General features: G+C 44.1%; 3 protein-coding genes across 4 annotated transcripts; 1 reads left to right on the forward strand and 2 right to left on the reverse strand.

Annotated features, from left to right (window-relative positions):
• Positions 1-1,152: 1,152 nt before the first annotated feature.
• Positions 1,153-6,806, reverse strand: nubp2 (nucleotide binding protein 2 (MinD homolog, E. coli)). The gene is made up of 7 exons (XM_029629477.2): positions 6,697-6,806; positions 5,188-5,306; positions 3,779-3,977; positions 3,384-3,541; positions 3,024-3,134; positions 2,734-2,803; positions 1,153-1,499 (listed from the first exon to the last, which is right to left on the reverse strand). The coding sequence occupies exons 1-7, from the start codon at positions 6,710-6,712 to the stop codon at positions 1,360-1,362; spliced, it is 813 nt and encodes a 270-aa protein (XP_029485337.1). The 5' UTR covers positions 6,713-6,806; the 3' UTR covers positions 1,153-1,359.
• On the forward strand, positions 5,679-20,518 carry LOC115106596 (SPRY domain-containing SOCS box protein 3-like). 2 transcript variants are annotated; one of them, XM_029629476.2, is made up of 7 exons: positions 5,679-5,888; positions 13,440-13,566; positions 14,766-14,955; positions 15,302-15,489; positions 17,173-17,275; positions 17,386-17,511; positions 18,940-20,518. In XM_029629476.2, exons 2-7 carry the CDS (start codon positions 13,447-13,449, stop codon positions 20,124-20,126), a joined length of 1,914 nt encoding a protein of 637 aa, XP_029485336.2. In that variant the 5' UTR covers positions 5,679-5,888; positions 13,440-13,446; the 3' UTR covers positions 20,127-20,518. The 2 variants fall into 2 exon arrangements, with proteins under 2 accessions (XP_029485336.2, XP_029485335.2); XM_029629475.2 differs by lacking the exon at positions 5,679-5,888 and adding an exon at positions 10,652-10,730.
• On the reverse strand, positions 20,513-25,045 carry LOC115106598 (probable crossover junction endonuclease EME2). The gene is made up of 8 exons (XM_029629478.2): positions 24,303-25,045; positions 23,925-24,046; positions 23,735-23,827; positions 23,525-23,649; positions 23,353-23,425; positions 23,039-23,154; positions 22,448-22,637; positions 20,513-22,037 (listed from the first exon to the last, which is right to left on the reverse strand). Exons 1-8 carry the CDS (start codon positions 24,775-24,777, stop codon positions 21,882-21,884), a joined length of 1,350 nt encoding a protein of 449 aa, XP_029485338.1. The 5' UTR covers positions 24,778-25,045; the 3' UTR covers positions 20,513-21,881.

Here is a 25,045-nt window from a genome sequence, read left to right on the forward strand (position 1 = left end):
TGAGCATTTGCACACTGAAGTCGGGTCAAGACCTTGGTGAGGACGAAGGGCACGGAGATGAGCTTCACTGAGACGGTTTCAGACCGTTTGCGGAAATATTTTGGTTGTGCAAACCCAGTTTCATCAGCTGTCAGGGTGGCTGGTCTCAAATGAGGTCATGGGCTGGTTACACGTGGTCTGCGATTGTGTGGCCGGTTGAACCTATTGCCAAATTCTTTAAAACAATGTTGGTTAATAACATGGTAAATAAATGAACATTCCATTTTCTGGCAACAGTTCTGGTGGACACTCCTGCAGTCAGCATGCCAATTGCACCCTCCAAACTTGAGACAACTGTGGCATTGTGTTGTGTGACAAAACTGCACATTTTAAAATGGCCTTTCATTATCCCCAGCACAAGGTGCCCCTGTGTAATGATCATGTTTCTTGATATGCCACCTGATAGGTGGCTGGATTATTTTGGCAAATGAGAAATGCTCACTGACAGGGATGTAAATAAATAACATTTTTGTGCTTTTGGAACAATTCTGGGGATTTTTTTGTTAACACATGAAACCAACACTTTACATGTTGCGTTTATATTTCTGTCCAGTGTAATTAGAAATCCGTTAATGGATTGTTTTGGCTCTTTCTATTATAAATTGTATGTTCGAATTCATGCTAGTGAATGATCAAAGATGCCCTTTTATTTATAGGAAAAACACTTGCGCAACTGACCGTGTACATAAAACTATCCGGTGGCCGTCCTTTTGCCTCTGACCCGAAGATCGGCTGTCAATTTCAGTTTATCGACAATCTTACATATGTTGAATCGCTGCCGTTCGTCAAAACCCAGACGTTTATCACTAACAGACCGCTGTCTGTCACCCGCAGTTTCCAGCCGTTCGTCTTTCTGGTGCGTTTCCTCATGAAGACAGAAACGCACTCGTATGCACAAACAGGATTTGGGTAATTAATTGGCGACTCGGCTGCTTAGAACGGAAAAACCTAATCATGTTAATTGAAGTTTGTCTATAGTGGAACAGAATTTAGTAATCGGATTTATGGTTGTCTAGACAGAGAATGTTCAGCTGTCCATTCGTTTACCATAACCTAAATGTCTGCTGGCAGCCAGGTAGTGGTGAAGCGGATTTCACTCAGTTCTGCTCTCAATTAAATATCAGCCCACTTTATTACATTTGTGAAGTATTACATGTGGGTAGTTTTCTGAAGCTTACATACCAGTAGTATATGACAAGATAGATGCAATGTAAAAATGTCTTGTGTGGTTGTGTGTGCCTGCGTGTGATAATATATATATATATCAACATGATTTTACAAAGGCTAAATACTACAATACTGTATTGCTATTGAATATGCTCAGGGATTCTGTATGCTTGTTAGGAGGGTCTGTGCAATGCTGTTGATGGCACTGAAGGTGGCGCTGTCTGGGAATGTCTGGATGAAGTCTTTGCCCTCCTCTATACTGGTAGTGAGCAGAGGGTCCAGGGGCACAGAGCCTGAAATGGGAAACACACAATCTGAGGCCTTCGCAACCCTTGAAAACAATATACACACACAAGCAGCTAACACACTGGCCTACTTTAGAAAACAAGACACTATGGTGTCTTTTGAGGTCAAAACTTGAAGATCAAATGCTGTTAACATTACATGCAAAGGCTGTGTTCACGCAGGCAGCCCAATTCTGATATTTTGCCAATAATATGGTATTTTGACCAACCGGATCAGATCTTTTGCTAGTAACCGCGAAATATCAGAATTGTCTGCCTGTATAAACGCAGCCATAGTCTACTACATACAGCTACCCCAGGGCTCTCCAACCCTCTTCCTGGAGAGCTAGCCTCCTGTAGCTTTTCACTCCAACCCCAGCTGTAACCAACCTGACTCAGCTTATTAAGCAGCTAATTATTAGATTCAGGTGTGCTAGATCAGGGTTGGAGCAAAAACGTGCAGGACGGTAGCTCTCCAGGAACAGGGATGGAGACCCCTGGTAGACCCAGTAGTCTTCACACAGTCTACATCAATGGTACACAGTTCTCTCAAAACCTCTCCATCCACAGCCATAGCAGTACTGCAGTTGGCTGAGAACAGTGCTGTACCCTTAAATATGGCTTCTCACCGCTCTGGGCTTTAGCTACATTACCCGCTTCATTACTCACAGATTGGTTTCCACTCTTACAAAGCATATGGTCGTTGAGTGTTAATGGTGAAATGGTCAATAATATACCACTTAGATTGATCCCCATCGCTTTGACTGAAATGTATCAGCTCTAACCCCAAAATTTTACAAGCACTCCACTGCAATGAAGACCAACCATTTTATCAGTGCAGCTCTGCTGTAAAATGCCTGCTAAATGGCGACAAGCAGTTTCAGAGTGCTGGAGTCGGTTGGGTTAGAGTGACATCTAGTGGCTGTTTAATAAAATACCCATCATATCCCTAAAAGCCGATTCGGAGGCTCCGTACGGAGGGTGTGAAGAGCCACATTTTTGAACAATGCGGAGGGCTCCGTATAGCTCTGCATTGATATGATTGGACAGTAGGTGCGGGCTGTACATCCTGTATAAACACAAACACACTTCCTTGACAACTTCCTTCACATAAGCTCTGCGAAGTGTAAGATGTATGAATGCCCAGACTTCTGCAGAGGCCGCATCGCAGGAAATGCTGTACGGCCAATGCAGACGCCGGAATGACCATAAAAAAACACACACACAAAAAAATGTATTTTACCCAAATATACTGATCCTGTCAACTTGGCCAGCTCCTCTCCTCCTCCCTTGGAGAAGATATTACTGCATTCCTGTCAGCAAACACATTACATTAGAATGGTCAGAACTGGCATATGCTGAGATTCTAATATGACAAAATAGTGACACTATACATTTTTAAATGACACCGCTTCAGACTGACGATTGTGTCCAGCGAAATAATGCACATGAAGCTAATCTAAAACTAACTGGAGACCTGTTTGCAACAAGCACAGATGGTGTGTGTGTGTCCATGCATATTGGAGTACTCACAGAGCAGTGTGGACACACAAATCCACTCATGTTCTCTACAATCCCCAGGATGCGCAAGCCTGTCTTCTTACAGAACGTTATCTCTCTCCTGACGTCCCCCGTCGATACTGCCTGCACAGAATAACAGCATATCTAAGTACAATATAATGTAATTAATACAATGGATCAACCAGGGGGAGTACAAGTGCGCACTTCAGGAGAAGGGTCGATATTTATCAGAACAAAAGGTTTCCTGTTGCCAACATTTAAGACCCACCACAGCGAAAGCTATTTTGTTTCTCTTCTAGAGAGGAGGCTGATCACTGATTAAACGCGGAGCGCAGGAGTTGACACAACTTCCAATCTTTCCTTGTACTGTACCTGCGGTGTAGTGATCAGAATGGCGCCGTCCACTTTGTGCTGCTTCTTCAGGTTTTCCAGGACGGCCAGGTGTTCGTCTGACGTCCCCGGGGGGGTGTCCACCAGGAGCACGTCCAGTTCCCCCCACGCCACGTCAGACACAAACTGGCCAATCAGAGCTGGGACGTGACCATACGGCAGGTGGTGGGGGAGAGAGAGCCAGAGAACGTGAGAGGATATTGATGAGACACCACAGTCCCACCCAGTAAGCCCCTACACTCTTCATGTTGATCAAGGGGCGGTATACTTCAAGCGTCTCAAAGGAAGAGTGCTGATCCTGTGATCTAAACTTTTTTTTTTTTTTACTGTGGAAGCTCCACCTTGGCCTCTAATAGTCCGATGTAGACTGAGCATACCTGTTTTCTTTGGACCCCTCCAGACAACTGCTTCGTCTGGGTCCTCCAGCAGGAAGCCTATGGACATGAGCGCCAGGCTCTTCTGGGCATCTGTGTAGACGGGCACCCAGCCCGAGTCACACTGGTGCACCTCTGGCTTGCCCACACTCAGCATGCGGGGGATACTGGGACCACACAAGTCCACGTCCAGGATCCCAACCTGATACATACATACATACATACATACAGACATACAGACAGACGAGACAGAGACATAAACAGGACAGAGACCACACATGTAGGCATGTGTGAACATGCACATAGTTATGTGGGCTCAATATTCCACACAGGTCCAAAATACCAACCTGAGAAAAAGATACTGTACAGTCTCACACATACATGGTTGGACAGATAACTAGGAAATGTGTAATCAGTAACCGATACATTTACAAGACAATAAAGGTAATTAGTAACAAAATCCACTTGATTACTCAAAATGAATAGCGTAATCTGGTATTGGTATTTTCTTAGTATCCCCATTAGCTGTTGCGAAAGCAGCAGCCACACTCGTTTGGCAGTTAAGTAATCGTGAAAATAATTGGCAACATCAAATGGTTTTGTGATGAATAAGCCATCTGAGTTGAATTTGTCTTTCTGTCCATAATTTCATTTAAAGTAGTTTTTTTCCCTCCATCATTCTTTATATAATTGATCTTGGCTTCATAATACTGTTTTCTTTTTGTTGAGTTTCTGCAGTAAGTCAGCCAGTCAGATGTGCAGCCAGACAATCCAGCCAACTTGACAACTGTGAGAAGCATTGGAGCCAACATGGGCCAGCATCCCTGTGGAACACTTTCGACACCTTGTAGAATCCATGTCCCGACAAATAGAGGCTGTTCTGAAAAGGGTTAGGGTTCCCACATGGCCATATTTCCATGTTACTGCGCTTATTTAGAGAAAACAGATGGAAGACTACCTGTGCTAATTAGCTATCTGAACATGTAACAGTATAACTTTACGTCCGTCCCCTCGCCCGACCTGGGCGCAAACCGGGGACGCTCTGCACACGTCAACAGTTACCCATCGCTCCACAAAAATCACGGCCCTTGCAGAGCAAGGGGAACCACTACTTCAAGGTCTCAAAGCGAGTGACGTCACCGACTGAAATGCTATTAGCGCGCACCACCGCTAACTAGCTAGCCATTTCACATCCGTTACACAAAGACACATCTTTCCCCAGCACAGCGGCTATGGCTGGGCCAAATACCCATGTTTTCGTTCAAACAATTTCTCTCAAAAGCAACTGCGGATCTGGGCTTTAGCATAACAGAATGGAGCTGTGTTGACCCATCAAAAATGTCCATTTGATACAAAGATCCTGATGACACACACACACACACACACACACACACGAATGTTATGTCTCCCACCTTCTTGCCTGCGTGTCTTAGGGCCAGGGCTAGCTCTGTGGTGAGGGTGCTCTTGCCCACCCCTCCTTTTCCAGACAGGATCAACACCACATGTTGGACCTGGGCCAAGTTCCCACCTTCTGTGGAGAAACAAGTTAGTGAAATATATGGACATGAATGTGTAACAGTATAACTTTAGACCATCCCCTCGCGCGAACCAGGGACCCTCTGCACACATCAACAACAGTCACCCACGAAGCATCGTTACCCATCGCTCCACAAAAGCCATTGCAGAGCAAGGGGAACCACTACTTCAAGGTCTCAGAGCAAGTGACTTCACCAATTGAAACGCTATTCAGCGCACCACCGCTAACTAGTTAGCAGTTTCACATCCGTTACAAATGCACGAACAAATACACAGAGAGGGTATGTTCAAGTCCTATTACTGTGAAAGCAGCATTTACTAATTATATCCATTAAATCTCTCATTACTGTGTGTTCACTGACACTGAAAGATTCTAAGGACCCAGTCACGTTTTATCATGCAGGTTGAAGTTCATTGTCATGAGTCTTGTCCTGGAGGCAGAACTGAGCGATGTCCCCTTTCAGAATGTGAATATGTGCATGAGCTCGGCAAGTATGCATGTCTCTCGTGCATATATTTTTATATTTTGAGCATGCTTCAGGAAATCTGAACGCACTACCAGCGCTTTGAAAAGTTTGTAAGTATACTTTCATGTGGATATATTGTATCACATTCCTACCGAAAAAAAAGTACCAACCAGTAAAGTACATTAAAATATAATTTTATTCAACATTCTGGCTTGTAGAGGTCGTGAGAGGAAACTTTTCTGATTCAAATGCCTATTTCTGCCCAACGAATAATTTAATACAATTCAACATCATGTTTCCAGGCAAAGCCGGCTGCAAAGTCAAAAATGTGTTATTAATTTTTTTAATGAAAACTAAAAAAATGTTTTCTAGTCTTAATTTAAGGTTAGGGTTAACAGTGTCATTAGGGTTCAATTTAAAAGCAGATGTTTAGACTTAGTGGCTGTGCCAGCTAGTGATCACTCTGCATAGCTGCCTCCAGAACAAAGATTAATGACGAAAAACGCTAACCTGCTGTCCATACACATTTTAACTAGTCAAGTGAACGTATTGCTTTGCCAGATAACGAATTGCACCATTAGCCTAGCAAAAATTCGACTTGAAGGTAACTAGCTAGCTAACAGCAGCTACTGAACTTCAAGTCGAGTTTTGGCTAAGCACTGCCACTAGACTTGTACATGACAGCTTCTCGAGCACATTAACCCACTTATGTATAAATATTACGGTATTTAGCTAGTTATCGAACAGATTAGAGCTAGTTGTTAGCTAATTACCTAGATAGAAGCTAACGTTAGCAATGTGAAAACAACATGTGACAGTTTCTCGTTCTGAAACTCATAATAGAAATATGCCTTATTTTCAAAGAAGGAAGCTATATACACATGCATATTAACTGGCAGCGTAATATGGTTTTCATACCATTGTTTTCTTCCATATTTGCTTTATATATCACTTTTTTTGTTGTTGCACTGTTGTTGGAGTGTTCCGTATACTTCCGCACTTCGTCACATGAGCACCAAATATCCAATGGAACGAATGGGATTGCGTGTTGCGCTCGCCTCCAAAAATAAGCAAACAATCAGTTGCCTTTACGTCTAATCTGTTATGTGCGCAACCGTACCGCAAGCGATGCGTTTTGAAGTTCAGGACTCTGAACAAAACTCCTGGATCGAAAGATACCTTTTCTTGAATATATGCTAGAGTTAGCTAGTGTCTATGAATAGGCTAGTCCTTGATCATGACTCTCAGTTCTATTACATTATGCAGTGCATTCGGAAAGTATTCAGACCCCTTCCCTTGTTCCACATTTTGTTACATTACAGCCTTATTCTCAAATCGATTATAAAAAATGTTTCCTTATCAATCTACACACAATACCCCATAATGTTAAAGCAATAAACGGGTTTTTAGATTTTTTTTTGCTAATAAAAACCCCCAGAGACATTATTTACATAAGTATTCAGACCCTTTGCTATGAGACTCGAAATTGCGTTCAGGTGATTCTTGTTTCCATTGATTATCCCTGAAATGTTTTTACAACTTGATTAGAGTCCACCTGTGGTAAATTCAACTGATTGGACATGATTTGGAAAGGCACACACCTGTCTGTATAAGGTCCCAGAGTTGACAGTACAAGTCAGAGCAAAAAAAATAAGCCATGAGGTCGAAATAATTATCCGTAGTGCTCTGAGACTAGATTGTATCGAGGCACAAATCTGGGGAAGTGTACTGAATCATGTCTGCAGCAATGAAGGTCCCCAATAACACAGTGGCCTCCATCAATCTTCAATGGAAGAAGTTTGGAATCGCCAAGACTCTTCCTGGAGCTGGATGCCCGGTCAAACCTAGCAGGGCCCTGGTCAGGGAGGTGACCAAGAACCCGATGGTCACTCTGACAGAGTTCCAGAGTTCCTCTGTGGAGATAGGAGAACCTTCCAGAAGGACAACGATTTCTGCAGCACTCCACCAATCAGCTCTTTATGATAGAGTGGCCAGACGGAAGACACTCCTCATTAAAATGCACATGACAGCCCGCTTGGTGTTTGCCAAAAGGCACCTAAAGGACTCTGACTATGAGAAACAAGATTCTCTGGTCTGATGAAACCAATATTGAAATCTATGGCCCCAATGCCAAGCGTCAAATCTGGAAAAATCTTGGCACCATCCCTACAGTGAAGCATGGTGGTGGCAGCATCATGAAGTGGGGATATTTTTTCAGAGGCAGGGACTGGGAGACTTGTCGAGGGAAAGATGAACGGAGCAAAGTACAGAGACATCCTTGATGAAAACCTGCATCTGAGCACTCAGGACCCAGACTAGGGAAAGGTTTACTTTCCAACAGGACGACGATCCTAAGCACACAGCCAAGACAATGCAGGAGTGGCTTCGGGACAAGTCTCTGAATGTTCTTGAGTGGTCCTGACTTGAACCCGATCGAACATCGCTGGAGAGACCTTAAAATAACTGTGCAGCGACGCTCCCTATCCAACCTGACAGAGCTGGAAAGGATCTACAGAGAAGAATAGGAGGAACTCCCCCAATACAGGTTTGCCAAGCTTGTAACATCACACCCAGACTTGAGGCCGTCATCACTGCCAAAGGTGCTTCAACAAAGTCCTGATTAAAGGGTCTGAATACTTATGTAAATGTGATATTTCCGGGGTATTGTGTGTAGATTGATGAGGGGAAAAAATGTAATCAATTTTATAATGAGGCTGTAATGTAACAAAATGTTGGAAAAGTCTAGGTCTGAATACTTTCCAAATGCACTATACAGTTGAAGTCGGAAGTTTACATACACCTTAGCGAAATACATTTAAACTCAGTTTTTCACATTTCCTGACATTTAATCCTAGTAACAATTCCCTGTCTTGGGTCAGTTAGGATCACCACTTTATTTTAAGGATGTGAACTGTCAGAATAATAGTTGAGAGAAATGATTAATTTCAGCTTTTATTTCTTTCATCACATTCCCAGTGGGTCAGAAGTTAACATACACTCAATTCGCATTTCGTAGCATTGCCTTTAAATTGTTTGACTTGGGTCAAATGTTTTGAGTAGCCTCCCACAAGATTCCCACAATAAGTTTCGTAAATTTTGGCCCATTGCTCCTGACAGAGCTGGTGTAACTGGGTCAGGTTTGTAGGCCTCCTTGCTTGCACATGCTTTTTCAGTTCTGCCCACAAATTGTCAATTGGATTGAGATCAGGGCTTTGTGATGGCCACTCCAATACCTTGACTTTGATGAACCAGACTTGTGGTCTACACTGTTTTTTCTGAGGTACTGAGTTTGAAGGTAGGCATTGAAATACATCAACAGGTACACCTCCAATAGGCTAATTGACATCATTTGAGTCAATCAGAAGCTTCTAAAGCCATGACATAATTTTCTGGAATTGACCAAGCTGTTTAAAGGCACAGTCAACTTAGTGTATGTAAACTTCTGACCCACTGGAATTGTGATACAGTGAATTATATGTTAAATAATCTGTCTGTTAACAATTGTTGGAAAAATGACTTGTCATGCACAAAGTAGATGTCCTAACCGACTTGGCAAAACTATAGTTTGTTAACAAGAAATTGGTGGAGTGGTTGAAACACTTAGGTTGGAGTCATTAAAACTTGTTTATGTAAACGTCTGACTTCAACTGTATATAAGAGTCATTGGAAGAAGGCATGATTTTGGAAGCATAAGGACATTATCTTTCATATCTGTCATGCCCTGACCTTAGAGAGCCTTTTTATGTCTCTATTTTCATTTGGTCAGGGTGTGATTTGGGTGGGCATTCTATGTTCTGATTTCTATGTTTTGGCCGGGTATGATTCTCAATCAGGGACAGCTGTCTATCGTTGTTTCTGATTGGGAATCATACTTAGGCAGCCTTTTCCAACCTGTGTTTTGTGGGTAGTTGTTTTGTGTCTGCACCAGACAGAACTGTTTCGTTTTGTTCCACTTTTATTTTGTTTCAGTGTTCAGTTTGAATAAATTATCATGAACACGTACCACGCTGCGCTTTGGTCCTCTTCTTCAGACGAGCATTACAATGTCAGTGAGAAATAAAACAATTTAAGTTTAAATTGATACACATCTTTTTATAGGGTTAGGGTTCCCACACAGCCATATCTTCATGTTACAACGCTTGTTAACGGAAAACAATAGGCGACCACCTGTGCTAATTAGCCATCTAGCATGCTCCGAACACCTGTGTGTAAGCGTAACACAGGAAATGTTTCAGGTTTTTGCCTTTGGGTGCACAGGGTGTATGAGCATAGCATGGAAACTACTTGATGCTGTTAAGGAAGCTTTGAAGCCACATACTACAAGGGAAGTCATGCAGCCTTGGCCTCTATTGAATTTCGCAATTATGATTTCTGTACCTACCCTAGAACCCTTTCCCCCACTCACGTGTGAATTTTAATGACTTGCATTTTCTCTAAAACAAATGTTTAAATGTCGCTTATGCTTTGGCCCTTGACGTTCAGGAATGCCACCTTTCTCATTTTGGCTATAAAGGTAATTCATTTCCCTTGCATATTTCCTGATGTTCATAAACTTTAACAAATATATTTTTGTAATAGTATCAAATTTGGACAATGTTATCAAATTAATATTTACTGTCTGTTCCGAATTCTCATGCTTTATGTAACCAGGGCAATGAGAACATGCATCAATAAGTAAAGCCTGTTAATACTGACACAAATGACACCTACATAAAGCCACAATACAATTTCTACCAGAATTGTACATCTACCCTATTTAGATAGGGAAATTAGCATAGACTCCTCCCTTTTAGCACACTTATCCAATCAGTGTTAGGTGTGGGCGTGTAAGGGTATTGTTGATGTCTGGCGTGCAGGGAACTAGGTCATAGAGCAAGTTGCACCTGTCACACTCAGGAGTCTGGTATAGAAGTCCTAACATGCAAGATAGTTCATAAGAAGACAACTATAAGGTAGGAATCTTTTCCTAGTTTAATGAAAGTAGGGGGGCAGGTAGCCTAGCGGTTAAGAGCATTGGACAAGGCACTTAACAATAATTGCTCTGGATAAGTCCATCTGCTAAATGACTGAAATTTAAATGGCTATTGTGTTATATATTTGACAGTCCTTAGATATCAGTTAAGTATAGCCAGCCTATGGCTTTTATGTGAATCAAAAATGTCAACTTTAACAGTGTACAATGACAAATTGCACTTTTTTTTCAACTAACTGTATTACTATGTAATGAATAGATAGGACATCATTAGGGACTTATGGATTGGGAAAACCAATATTTACTTAAATTCAGGGGGAAACTACTTACATATAAATGTTTACTAAATAACCCATTGCATCTTGGACATAAGGAAGTAAGCTAAGCAATTCAAACTTGGCTCTGAATAAAAAATGTATTAAGAAAATAAACTATGTGTTTGGTGCTCATGCATAAAAAAGAAATGGGTTGAGCTTGTATCCAGATAATATTACATTAGATTTTGATTGACGTGGAGCTATGGATGCAGCCTGAGTTACTCAGATGACGGTGATAGAGTATATAGGCTAAGCACTGTTAAAGTGAGGCGCATCAGACTCCCTTATCTAAACCATTGGCAATTATCTGGTGCACCTGTTTGGACAGCAGTCTACCCAGCTGCTACCTGTTTTCTGTGGAAACATTAGGCCTAAGCAAGGCGTGCCATCAGCTGCAGATTCCATGTCAGCTCAACTCCGCTGAGCATATATTATTTGACCCCCAAATTAAATCCTTAGCATAGGGACATAAGTGGGCCTCCATCCCCATCCCATCCCCCCCAACTCCACCCAGGGGCTTCATAATTTATGATCACATCACTCGATGCAGTCAGTGGGTCAAAAAAACATTATCGCTGTTGATCTCGTGAACCGGCTCACAGACTGCAGACTCGCTGCCAAAGTGGCACACTAGAAGGCAGGTCGGATTGAAAGGTCAAACTTACATGTGGAAACAGTCCATATGGCGCAACAGTACTTCAACCTCAGACAAGGGAGAATATAGGTTAGCAACTCCAGAGTTCAGTTTGTGTGTTGTTCTGTGGAGCCTATATGTTTCAAGCAGGCTAGGGGTCAGTTCTATTTAAATTCAGGAAGCTAACTGAAATTCCATTTCAAATCAGTTAAATTCTTATTTCAGACATTCTAAACTTTCCATAGTTAAATCAACGTTGACTTCACTGTAAAAACGGACTTTTGCACAAATCAGCTGTTTTGACCACTTCCCCAACAAGTTAAACAAAAACTTAGAGCACATGAAATCTTTACCTATTATTTTCTACTATTCAAATCTGGAATCGGATTAGAGAAATATAATGCAAATCCAGAGGTTACTTCAACCAACAAACACTGTTTTATTCCCTCAGACATCATTACACATCATGCACATGCGATAGAACAGCAGAGTATGTACTACAATGTTTTTGTTTTATTATGTAAACGCGCGTGATTCATTGGTAAATGATGTCGGAGTGTTTTAATGTGGCCCTGGCTATCCGTAAAAAAACTTTTGAAATATTTAAAACCAAATAATTTTAGCCTTACTCAAGTAGTATTTTACTGGGTGATTTTCACCTTGAGTCATTTTCTATCAGGGTAGGTTTATACGACTAAAGTGGTATAGTGAAATAAGTGGTGTGTATATATAGGGTACTTTTTCCACCTCTGTACTGCAGTCACTAATTCTGCTGTTACTTTCCCACCACACTAGCCTCCAACAACTTCTACAAAAAATACTTTTGGACAGCTGAAGCAAGTCACACAATTTTTCTTGAAAAATTACCCTTTTCTAGCTTGTTTAATTCCTGAATTGAAATGGTATTGACCCCAAACCTTTATTTCAGTGCTGTCTCAAGGACTGGTTTTGGGCTCCCGAGTGGCGCAGCGGTCTAAGGCACTGCGGTCTAAGGCAGTGCAAGAGGAATCACTATAGTACTTGGTTTGAATCCAGGCTGTATCACATCTGGCCGTGATTGGGAGTCCCATAGGGCGGCGCACAATTGGTCCAGCGTCGTCTAGGTTTGGCCGGAGTAGGCCGTCATTGTTAATAAGAATTTGTGCTTAACTGACTTGCCTAGTTAAATAAAGGTTAAATAAAAATAGTTGGCATCTTGTATTGCCCATAGAGGGTAAGGGGGTAGGGATGAAAGAGGATACAATCGACCTAGTTTGTGAGAGAGTTGAAATGAGCACTTGCTCAGTATTTGAAAAACAATCTTGTGTCATTTCTTATGCCAAATGACATCCCTATCTGGATCATGTAAACCAAATAAACCAATAAAATCACCGTTGTTTCCAAATGTAATATATTTTATTAGATGCTACATCAATGCCAATGATATTTCAACTTCCCCACTACATGTGACTGAGTATTTTAACTGATCATATCGTTCCCACCAGCAGGGCATATAAATGATTCAAGTTCAAATAGCTTTGTCAAGTTGAACGTGTGTGGTGTGATCTTCGAAACATATTTAGCCTAGTTTCAAGTAGGGCAATGGGATGCACATGTCTGCCAACATAAGTTCACCATGCTGAAATTGTGGGATATTGGTTATACAATTATATTACTAAGGTTTTATGACATCCTTTGTATTGTGTATTATGTATGTGATATTTCATTTATTTGTGATTTTGCCTTCCTGTCCCTTTAGAGCAGCCATGCTACGGAGAAGCAGGAACAGCCGAGCGCCGCACTACGTGTGGAGTGACATCCGACGAGACATTGACGCCGTGGTACTGGTGAATGACAGAGAAGAGTGGGGCAACGAACACACACAGGTGAGAACCGGGAGAAGGGGGACGGATGGAAGTGGGGGAGAGAGAGAGAGTAGGTTATCTTTACCATTGTAAATACAACCTATATTTATGTTTATTTATTTTCCCTTTGGTACTTTAACTATTTGCACATCATTACAACACTGTACATAGACATAATATGACATTTGATATGTCTTTATTCTTCTGGACATTTTGTAGGTGTAATGTTTACTGCTCATTTTTTATTGTTCATTTCACTTTTGTTTAGTATCTATTTCACTTGCTTTGGCAATGTAAACACATGTTTCCCATGCCAATAAAGCCTTTATATTGAATTGAGAGGAAGTGGGGGAATGAGAGGGAGTGGGGTAGTGAGAAAGATTGAGTGGGGGAGTGATAGAGATGGGGAGAGAGAGAGAGAGAGAGACAGAGGGAGGAGTGGGGGATGGAGAAAGGAGGAGTGCAGTGGTGAGATGTTTTAGGAGGGAGGAGTGGCGCGAGGACTACAGGTGGTTCGAAATAATAAATAGAAAGGGTGGAGTGATGAAAGGTAAGAGTGTGGAAGTGTGTGTTTGGGGCAGACCCAGAGAGGAGTTTGGGTAGAGAGGGGGTGATAAGAGTTGAAAGAGCAATGGGAGAATGCTGAGACAGAGAGAACACGAGGCCGCGGCATGATCTAAAATATGACCTGGCTAGAGCTGGTAGTTTTCCATGGTGGATTCAACTGTCTCAAAATGGCTGTCTCTACTGAATGGGGACTCCTAAGGCATGGATGGTCTGTATTTTTGGCACAGGTCTATTTTTAAATGTTGGCATACCCTGCTTGCGCTTCAATGGGAATGCAAGGGCCTCTCTTTAGGGAAAGGGTCAACCTATAGAAGCTTTAAAGAACCTGAACAAGCTCGGTGCTTTAGTTGAGGTAACCGACTGAGGAGAGGTTGCAGTGCACAGTATTTCCAGACGTTTCTCAAACAGGACCTACTAAGCTAGTTTTTGGGTTTGTCTTCATTTAAGCCAAGCTAATCGGTTTTTGTTTTGTATTTCTTTCTTTTTCTTTCTTTCTGAAAGCGCTCCGATTGTGAATTCCTCAGATTCTCACAGATTAGTCTTCTCAAGTGTGGTTCAGTCTACCTGTTCTCTCAGTTAAAACGAGGGACATTCTCAAATGGTCAAAGGCGAATGAGTTGGACATCTCTGTCTATCCCATGTGCGTCAATCAGATCAGCGACTCGGACTCAGAAGTGGATTACCTGGCCGTCACCCCGGAGGTGACAGACGTTGTGCCCGACACGGTGCCTGTGACAGGGGAGTCCTACTGTCACTGTGACGCCCAGGAGGAAACAAGCCCTGGGGCTCAGCTGCAGGGCTTCCAGCCCCTCAATGACTGCCTGTGTGGAGAGGAGGACCAGGGTGTGTAGTGGGAAGGATCGGAACAGGGTTGGGGAACTATGGATCTGTGTATGTCTTTCAACTTAGTCTGGTCAGTGTTTACTGTATAAGGTGAATGAATAATTGTCTCCTCTTTGTACTGTCAAGCAATGTCAGTTTCTGTGTTTTGACTCCGACTGGATGTGGGCTGTGTGCGCAGTGTGTGCGCGCATGCACTTGTATGTCCACGTTTTGAATGGATGTGGAGCTATTATGTATATGAGCATGCACCGTATAGCTTAAACAGTGTACCTGGGAAATGTAGCAGGTGTTATCAATGGATGGGTCATGAATTAGTGTGGATAACCATCATATTGTCTCTCTGCAGGTTTCGACTGGGTGTGGGACGAGGGCGTCAAGTCCAATGCAGCGCTCCTGAGCTGTGACAACCGCAAGGTGAGCTTCCACTCTGAGTACAGCTGTGGCACAGCCGCCATCCGCGGCACCAAGGAGCTGACAGATGGACAGCACTTCTGGGAGATCAAGATGACGTCACCCGTCTATGGCACAGACATGGTACGTACGCAAAAAACCATCCAGGTCAGGAATTACCCTAAGTGGGTTAACCTTAGCCCTTACATGTTTACAGATACTGTAGGCCCATAGTATAGCTACAGTGTAGACAGGGGTCGATTTGTTAAGTTAACAAGTGTCGTGGAAATTCAACGAAAGTCTGTAGGACTGTTGAACCTGTAGAGACTTGTTAACTAAACGTAAGGCTACACGTTATTGTACTCCCAATGGCGTCCTCATTGATATCCCAAATGATTCTAAACCGAATATTCAACCACTCCCCGAGACTGAGTCAGAAACTGGCTCTATTTCCCAGTCCATCCCATCCCATCTCAGGTGAGACTTATTATGGACAGAGTACTCCATCTACAGTGGACTGATAGACATTGCCAGCCCAGTTATAATACACGTTGATGCCAGAAAGTTTCTCTCTTCCCTTCTCAATTGGCCGATGTGTTGTATAAATTTGCCGCATTACATGCTAATCTTAAAATAAGAGGCATTTAATAAGTGTGAAGCAGAAAGTGAATATCCGACAGAAATTGGAAATACATACATAGAGTAACATTGTTAGTGTAGCCTAAAATGAAAACAATGCCTTCCAATATGGAGAAAGTTACCATGTTTGTATTTAAACCTTACAATAGGGGTAAAAGCAGAACATTGTTTGAGAGTGATCCGTGTGTATTAGCAGTAGTGAATGAGGGATGTCAGCGGGGCATTCCCATTATACTGTTACTTGCCCTCACTGCTGTACCCAGGGAGGAGGAAGCTAGGGGGATCCTGGGGCATTTGTTTTGTAAAAGCAGTTAGTTGGTCAATTCTGAGCATCCCTGGGAGGCTTAGGCCTATGACCATTCAGAGCGGTTGGGTTGAATGCAGTCAGTTGTGCAACTGACTAGGTATCCCCTTTCCCTATTTTAATCCCACTTTGTAATTTTGTTTCCTGAAATTCATGACATCTTTAAGGTAGGCTGTTTCATGATACATAATTAAATAGGGGGGACATAAAGTAGACTATTTTCACAAATGTTATTCCCCTAATAAATATGTTATAATATTGTAATTTATTTGAACTATCAATCTTATTTTTCGGAAAGTGATTAGCTCTATTGATAGCGAGAGTCACAGACATGACTTCCCAAGCAGTGTTCTTCTTTTTTCTTTACTCCTCGACATTAGAAAAACATAGCTCAGCCTCTGAATATTACAGAGACGACCCAAAGATATCCCCATGTGCATCAGAAGCATATCTTCCTTGTGAAAGCTTGATTCTAGCCTAAAGCGTCATTATAGATCCCTGTATATAATCAGGATACATTTTTCCCCTTTAAAATCTTAAGCTAACAAGGGGGTATGGCATTTCTTTCACAAGGTGTGTAATTCGAGCAAGGCAAGGCCAGCCAGGCAGACAAACAAGGCCAGCCAGGCAGGCAGACAAACAAACAAGGCCAGCCAGGCAGGCAGACAAACAAACAAGGCCAGCCAGGCAGGCAGACAAACAAACAAGGCCAGCCAACCAGGCAGACAAACAAACAAGGCCAGCCAACCAGGCAGACAAACAAACAAGGCCAGCCAACCAGGCAGACAAACAAGGCCAGCCAACCAGGCAGACAAACAAGGCCAGCCAACCAGGCAGACAAACAACATTGTTACCTACCATTGTATGTTTTGTCTTCTATGTAGATGGTGGGCATCGGGACCGCTGAGGTCAACCTGGACAAGTTCCAACACAGTTTTTGCAGTATGCTGGGGATGGATGAGGACAGCTGGGGACTTTCCTACACAGGTGAGGAAGTGACACATAAATGTTATGAATAGGCATGCCTTGTGGCTATGACGTTTTATACATAGTAATTCACTAATTTGCCTCCGGTTTTTATTAATTTCCTATTCAAGGTATGCTTCAGCACAAAGGGGACAAGGTGAATTTCTCGTCCCGTTTTGGCCAAGGCTCCATCATAGGGCTGCACCTTGACACGTGGCATGGAACCCTTACCTTCTATAAGAACCGCCGCTGTATAGGTGAGGATCCCTGACATTTTCCATACGCACAAATTTGTTTACATCCCAGTTAGTGAGCATTTCTCATTTGCCAAGATAATCCATCCACTAGACAGGTGTGGCATATCAAGAAGCTGACTAAACAGCATGATCATTACACAGGTGCATCTTGTGCTGTGGAGAATAAAAGGCCACTCTGAAATGTGCAGTTTTGTCACACGACACATCGCCACAGATGTCTCAAGTTGTGGGAGCGTGCAATTGGACTGCTGACTGCAGGAATTTCCACCAGAGCTGTTGCCAGAGAATTGAATGTTCATTTCTCTCCTCGTTTTAGAGAAATTGGTAGTACGTCCAACCGGCCTCACAACTGCAGACCACATGTAAACACATGCCAGCTCAGGACCTCCACATCTGGCTTCTTCACCTGCGGGATGGTCTGAGACCAGCCACCCAGAAAGCTGATGAAACTGTGGGTTTGCGCAACCAAAGAATTTCTACACAAACTGTCAGAAACCGTCTCAGGGAAGCTCATCTGGGTGCTTGTCGTCCTCACCAGGTCCTTGACCTGACCGGCAGTTCGGCGTCTTAACCTACTTCTTCAGTAGGAAAATGCTCCCCTTCGATGGCCACGTGCACTCTGAAGTGTGCTCTTCACAGATGAACCCCGGTTTCAACTCTACCGGGCAGATGGCGTCGTGTGGGCGAGCGGATTTCTGCCATCAAAGTTGTGAACAGAGTGCCCCATGGTGGCGGTGGGGTTATGGTATGGGCAGGCATAAGCTATGGACAATGAACACAACCTCATTTTACCGAGGGCAATTTGAATGCACAGAGATACAGTGACAAGATCCTGAGGCCCGTTGTCGTGCCATTCTTCCGCCACCATCACCTCAAGGTTCAGGATCTGTACACAATTCCTGGAAGCTGAAAATGGCCTGCATACTCACCAGACATGTCACCCATTGAACATGTTTGGGATGCTCTGGATCTTCGTGTACAATAGCGTGTTCCAGTTCCCGCAAACATCCAGCAACTTCGCACAGCCATTGAAGAGGAGTGGGACAACACTCCACCGGCCACAATCAGCCTGATCAACTCTATGCGAAGGAGATGTGTCGCGCTGCATGAGGCAAATGGTGGTCACACCAGATGCTGACTGGTTTTCTGATTCACGCACCTACCTTATGCATCTGTTGGTTTTATATATATATATATATATATATATATATATCTGTATCCCCAATCATGTGAAATCCATAGATTAAGGCCTAATGAATTTATTTCAATTGACTGATTTTCCTTTTATGAACCGTATATTTTTGTTCACTTTAGATTGTTCAGATGGCTGACGTATCCTACCTCAACTGTAAGGGTAACATTTGCTCTAGATTTACATGTGACCATGTGCCTAATGTCTCGGTCTCTTCCCTTCTTCCTGTTCCTCAGGTGTGGCCGCCACCAGGCTGCAGAATAAGAAGTTCTACCCTGTGGTGTGCTCCACTGCAGCCAAGAGCAGTATGAAGGTGATCCGGTCCTGCTACACGCCCACCTCCCTGCAGTACCTCTCTTGCTCTCGCTTGCGCCAGCAGCGGCCCGACCGCCCTGACATCCTGAACGTGCTGCCCCTGCCCCCGGGCCTGCGCCACCTCCTCCACAACCAGCTTGGCTGGGTGTTCACCCTCAGTAACGGCGCCCCCGAGCAGTCTGAGGACTTGATGGAGGACTTGAATGAAGACTTCTTTGATGACTTTGCAGTGGAGTTGCCTGATGACTTGCCTGAGGAGTCTAGTCCATGCCCGAGCCCCTGTCTCAGCCAGGTGCCCACCCTAAGTGCCTGCTCCTTCCCTAGCCCTGTACCCAATCATGCCAATGCCCCTGCCTCCTCTCGTCCAGTTCCCAGCCCTGCCTCTCCCTGTGCCCCTGCCTCCTCTCGTCCAGTTCCCAGCCCTGCCTCTCCCTGTGCCCCTGCCTCCTCTCATCCAGTTCCCAGCCCTGCCTCTCCCTGTGCCCCTGCCTCCTCTCGTCCAGTTCTCAGCCCTGCCTCTCCCTGTGCCCCTGCCTCCTCTCGTCCAGTTCCCAGCCCTGCCTCTCCCTGTGCCCCTGCCTCCTCTCTTCCAGTTCCCAGCCCTGCCTCTCCCTGTGCCCCTGCCTCCTCTCGTCCAGTTCCCAGCCCTGCCTCTCCCTGCACCCCTGCCTCTCCCTGCGCCCCTGCCTCTCCCTGCGCCCCTGCCTCCTCTCGTCCAGTTCCCAGCCCTGCCTCTCCCTGTGCCCCTGCCTCCTCTCGTCCAGTTCCCAGCCCTGCCTCTCCCTGTGCCCCTGCCTCCTCTCTTCCAGTTCCCAGACCTGCCTCTCCCTGTGCCCCTGCCTCCTCTCGTCCAGTTCCCAGCCCTGCCTCTCCCTGTGCCCCTGCCTCCTCTCGTCCAGTTCCCAGCCCTGCCTCTCCCTGTGCCCCTGCCTCCTCTCGTCCAGTTCCCAGCCCTGCCTCTCCCTGTGCCCCTGCCTCCTCTCGTCCAGTTCCCAGCCCTGCCTCTCCCTGTGCCCCTGCCTCCTCTCTTCCAGTTCCCAGCCCTGCCTCTCCCTGTGCCCCTGCCTGCCCACCCTTCCAGGGAGCAACTCAGACAGTGGGGACATGACTTTTCTTTTCAAATATCCACTCAGAAATGTTAGATAAAGTTGGCACTTTATCTCTTCTGAACCTTTCTATAAATGCCATTACCATCTACTTGTGGAAAAGTCCACAAGAGTGGAAGAGTTTTATCTTAGCTCAGATTTCTATGCACTTTAAGAGTGGAATGCTCGCTCACCCTCGAGACTGTCCTTACAAACTCTCCCCAGTTTGCCTGGCTGAAGGGAAGGGGAAGACAGCCACCCCGGATATCCACTACCCCGTTCAAGTCAGATGACTTAGTTCTAAATCTAATGTTATCTACTGTATGTACACTCCCTATACTGAATGATTGGATCCCTTGATAAAGATGAGCAAAAAATACACTATAAAATATAATACAAAATACTGTGCTATATTGTATGCTACATTTATTTATTTTTTACAATATTATTTTATACTAATACTTTTGCTCAGAGAAAGAGATTATATTTAACAAGTAATAAAAAGAAATCTCTAATAGATAGCGGTCAAAATGATTGGATCCTGTTTTCCATGCTGAATCTTTCCAAGATCCTTGATATCCTTCGTCTGCGCTTATGGACTGCTCTCTTCAACTCAAACCACAGGTTTTCAATGAGGTTCAATTCCGGAGACTGAGACGGCCATTGAAAAATGCGTGCTTGGGGTTATTGTCTTGCCGGAAGATCCACTTGCAGCCAAGTTTCAGCCTCCTGGCAGAGGGAACCAGTTTTTTGGAGGGGCTAAAATGTCCTGGTACTTGATAAAGTTCATGATGCTGTTGACCTTAACAAGGACTCCAGGACCAGTGGATGCAAAATAGCTCCATAACAAAGATCCACCACCATATTTTACATTAGGGATGAGGTATTTTCTGCATATGCATTGTTCTTTTGAAAGTCAAACCCACCGCAGTTGTGCGTGGCCAAAGACTTTGGTGTCAGGTGACCATTATAGCACTGGTTCCAATCCAAGTGCCAATGCCATTTAGCTGAATCCAGGAGGTGCTATGGTCAGATGACATGAAAATAGGTATTTGGCCACACACACACACCAATGGTGGGTTTGGCCTTCGAAAGAACAATGCCGACATACAATTAACATTATCTAAATGTTTTATACTGCGCATTGGTGGCCATGTTCTCTAATAGCGCTTTGCTCTCCATGTTTTTCTGATCATTTGCAGTTTATCTGACTCATGCTTTACTTATAGTAGCTTATAGTCACCAAGTAAGATGTTTTTCTTTTCTTGCCAATTTGTATAACCTTTCATGCTGAACGCAAATGAATAGTAAAAAAATAAATGTAAAACATTGTGTTAAACATTTAATCGTAATTTACTATTTTTTTCATATACAAATCTATTGCCATTCTCTCTTAAATATACAAAGTGCTACAGTACTATACTTCACTCATTTTGATGATCACCCCATGTGCAACCAAGGCCATAACTTTAACTTATGTAAACGTAAAAGTTCTGCATCTATTCAAGTGGTTAGAAAAGTTGTACACCCAAACCCAAACTGACCCCAGGCCTGAGGCACTTAGAATGATTAATTCGCTCAGGTCTATCTAAGGTTAAAGATGGAGTTCCACAGGGTTCGGTCCTTAGGCCATTATTGTTCTGATATGCTCCATCCAGCCCATCAAAGCGCAATAGATATTACTAATACTGCTGATGCCTAGACCTACACAACATGCCAAAGGGACAATTAGGAATTCATTAGGTATCAATTAGTTACACTGACGCCAGAATGGTCAACTAGTCCAGGACCAGCTGGGGGTTTTGAGCTGTGAGGGAACGGTAGACTCTGGCTGAGATTTCAGGTCCGATGCGTCTCTCCTTCCCTCCAGTCTTCACTAGTAGGCCTGCCAGCAGCCCCCTCTTCTCTTCCTCAGACTCTAAGCTACTGTAGGCCTGAAGGTGAAACATTAAACAAGTAAACTATCCACATTCAAGACAGACCTGTGTCAAATATAGATTGACATACTTTTATACTGTATATATTTAATTTATGCAGTTTGTTGATATCATGTCAGTGATGTGGCCATGTCATACGCCAAACAAATTTCAACCTGATCCCAAAGAAAACCCATAACTTCTGGTCATCTACTGTACCAACCTCCTATAGTTGTTTTGCCCTTATATGCAATGAAAGTCAACCCATTATATAAGAGCCATATAAATGATTGGTAATGCTAAACATATAGCCTGCAGGTATAGGCCATTGTGGTACATTTATAATGAATTGTAGGACTTACATTGGTCATAAATGCTTATGTTATGTCAATGATCCTGACTAAACAGACACGTAGATCGATTCCTACCTGCAGTAGTATCTGCGGTGAGGGGTAAGCTGTGGTCAAAGTGGAGGCCACTGCAGGGCTGACCCTGTTGAGCTGTGTGATCTGCCTGCTCCACACCTCACCCAGCCCAGCTCCATCCCGCTCCACACGCACCCCACTGGCCCATGAGCCATCCACACAGAACGGCAACTCGCACCGCTCCGTCAGCAGTCTGCAGTGGCGTAGAAAGGCGTGACCACAGTTTAAAGATTGTGCTCTACAGCAATGGACTGCTCACCAAGCCACGTCAACCCTGGACAGCTACAGGGTTTGCAGGATTAAGTTTCAGCCTAGCTCAAACACACATTAGAATCGAAATCATGAAGTCGATCTGTATCTCAGGTTTGGTAGTGCTGGGCAGGAGCAAAAGCTTGCATGCTTTGTAGTTTCCCCACTGTATCCAGCACAAAAGTTGGTTACCAGACTTAGTGTTCAATCACAGTAAAGAAAGTAAGCTAGCGGTGCTCAAAGCCTGTCCTCATGGCATGGCAGTAAATGAATTCCAACTGATAAGATTCCTAAGTGGAATAATTCTTAATGATGTGGAATATGAAGAGTTCACTGGGTTCATACTTGTAGGGCCGTTTGGACAGGGCCTTGGTGACGGCACACACGTGGTCTGTGACATCCTGCCAGCCGTCCAGGAAGACCACAGTAATGTTCCGGTACAGTTGCAGGAAAACCAATACCTGAGGACAGATGAAGACATTTTAGGTGAAAACCACCGAGCTCCATGACACGATGGGTAGGAACCGTTCGAGGAGCCAAGTACAAAAAGCAGCTTGAAATGGTTCATTTATGCACGACACTGGAAACGGAAAAACCAGCCACTACAAATGCATGTGTTGAGAAGAGAGATTGTATAGTATATCAGAAAGAGACCTTACCTCCTCAATGTCCAGATCCTCCATTCCCAACTGAGATCTTTGGCTCAACTCGGGTACATCCCATGTCCCAGTCCTGGTGACAGACCAACATATACATCCAGTCTCTTCTCATACAGGGTGTCTCAAGGACCAAGGTTCAGAGACGCATTCTTAAAACAGATCTCATACGAACCAGCTATTTGTGTTGGATCCCATCACTAAAACAGTAACCGCCATCTTGGCATCTCGGTTGAGGCACTCGGACAAAAGCTTGAAGAAAGACTCCACTGCCGATTCCTCCCCGTTGCCATGCAGTGTCTGGGTGAACAGAAAATGTGAACGTTCGCTTTGCACACACTGGTGGAGACACCAGGGAATTTGTTGAGGTTTAAAGGGCACTCACCTGTTTGACTGACACCACCATGCCCATGAAGTCAGTCAGACCCAACACCAGCAGAACCTGCTCCTCCTCCAGTGGTCCACTGCTGTCTTTCTCCTGACAACACCAAGGCATTATCTAGTCAACCTGAGGGGCCGAGACAACAAGCCCAGCGTTGTGGCGCTCGTATTGTCTGTGTGTGATGGTACGTTACCGGCGGAAGATCTCTGGTCCAAGTGATGCTGTGAGGGAGCTGCTGTGTCTCAATGCTGCTCCTCCACTCAAATGCAGACAGAGTTCCCAGCAACACATCCGATCCATCATCCTGCAATAGAGCTGGGGAGTGGAAACACACATTTAAAAATGTCCACCATCCTTTAGTTGTGTCGGTGGTCCTCTGATGTCACATCTTACTTACAGTGTGCCTTTGACACGGAGGAGGCTGGTGGGAGGAGCTATAGGAGGACAGGCTCATTGCAATGGCTGAAATTCTATAAATGGATCGGTATCAAACATATGGCCCACCCACCAGCCTCCTCTGCTTCAACGCCATCTGAACCCCTTCCACCTACATTCACAAAGGACCAATTACCTGGATCAATACAGACAGTCAGGCACTTCAAACAGTTCTCAGGTCTGAGGCTCTTTTGACGCTCTGCAGCTTCTTTTCTCCTTTGTTGATCTTCTCTCCTCTCCTCTTTCTCTTCGGCCCTCACCCTCTTGAGTTTCTCTCTGGCCTCCTTCCTCTCCTCAACTCTCTGTCTGTCTGCCTCTATCTCCTCTTTGGTTCGGCGTTTTCTCCCCGGACTTGCGGTACCGGACCTAACGGGTCGTGGAGCCACCAATGTGTCACTTGGTTCGGTTTTGGCTGTTGACTTGCAATCTGTGTTGTGGTCTTTGTTGTCCTGTTCGAGACTGTCAGTAGGACTATTGGCCGTCGCTGTTTCATTGTTATCGTCACCCTGATCGGTAAATGCAATGCATTTGATTGAAGGTTTAGTTTCAGCATCGCTTTCGCCTTCAGATTCAGATATCTCCCATGTTTTGGCTCTTTTCAATACGGACATATTTCTATCCAAAACAAAATAATGGAATGCCTTTTCATAACGGAATGCAATATTACACAAACCAAATCTAAGACAGTAGAAGAAACCTAGCAATAACGGAATACACCAGCCTTAGTTTGAACTTCACTGTTTTCAAACTGGTTACATTTATAATGCGGGTTGCAGCTTCTGGCAACAACGTATCACCTTCTGGACGGAGTGATACGAGGTACAAACATCAAATCGTTCTCCGTGCACAATTTCGTAGTCCCTCATTTGTAGTCCGCCA

Source organism: Oncorhynchus nerka, linkage group LG23 (genome assembly GCF_034236695.1).
Source record: "Oncorhynchus nerka isolate Pitt River linkage group LG23, Oner_Uvic_2.0, whole genome shotgun sequence".
Taxonomy (NCBI): Eukaryota; Metazoa; Chordata; class Actinopteri; order Salmoniformes; family Salmonidae; genus Oncorhynchus; species Oncorhynchus nerka.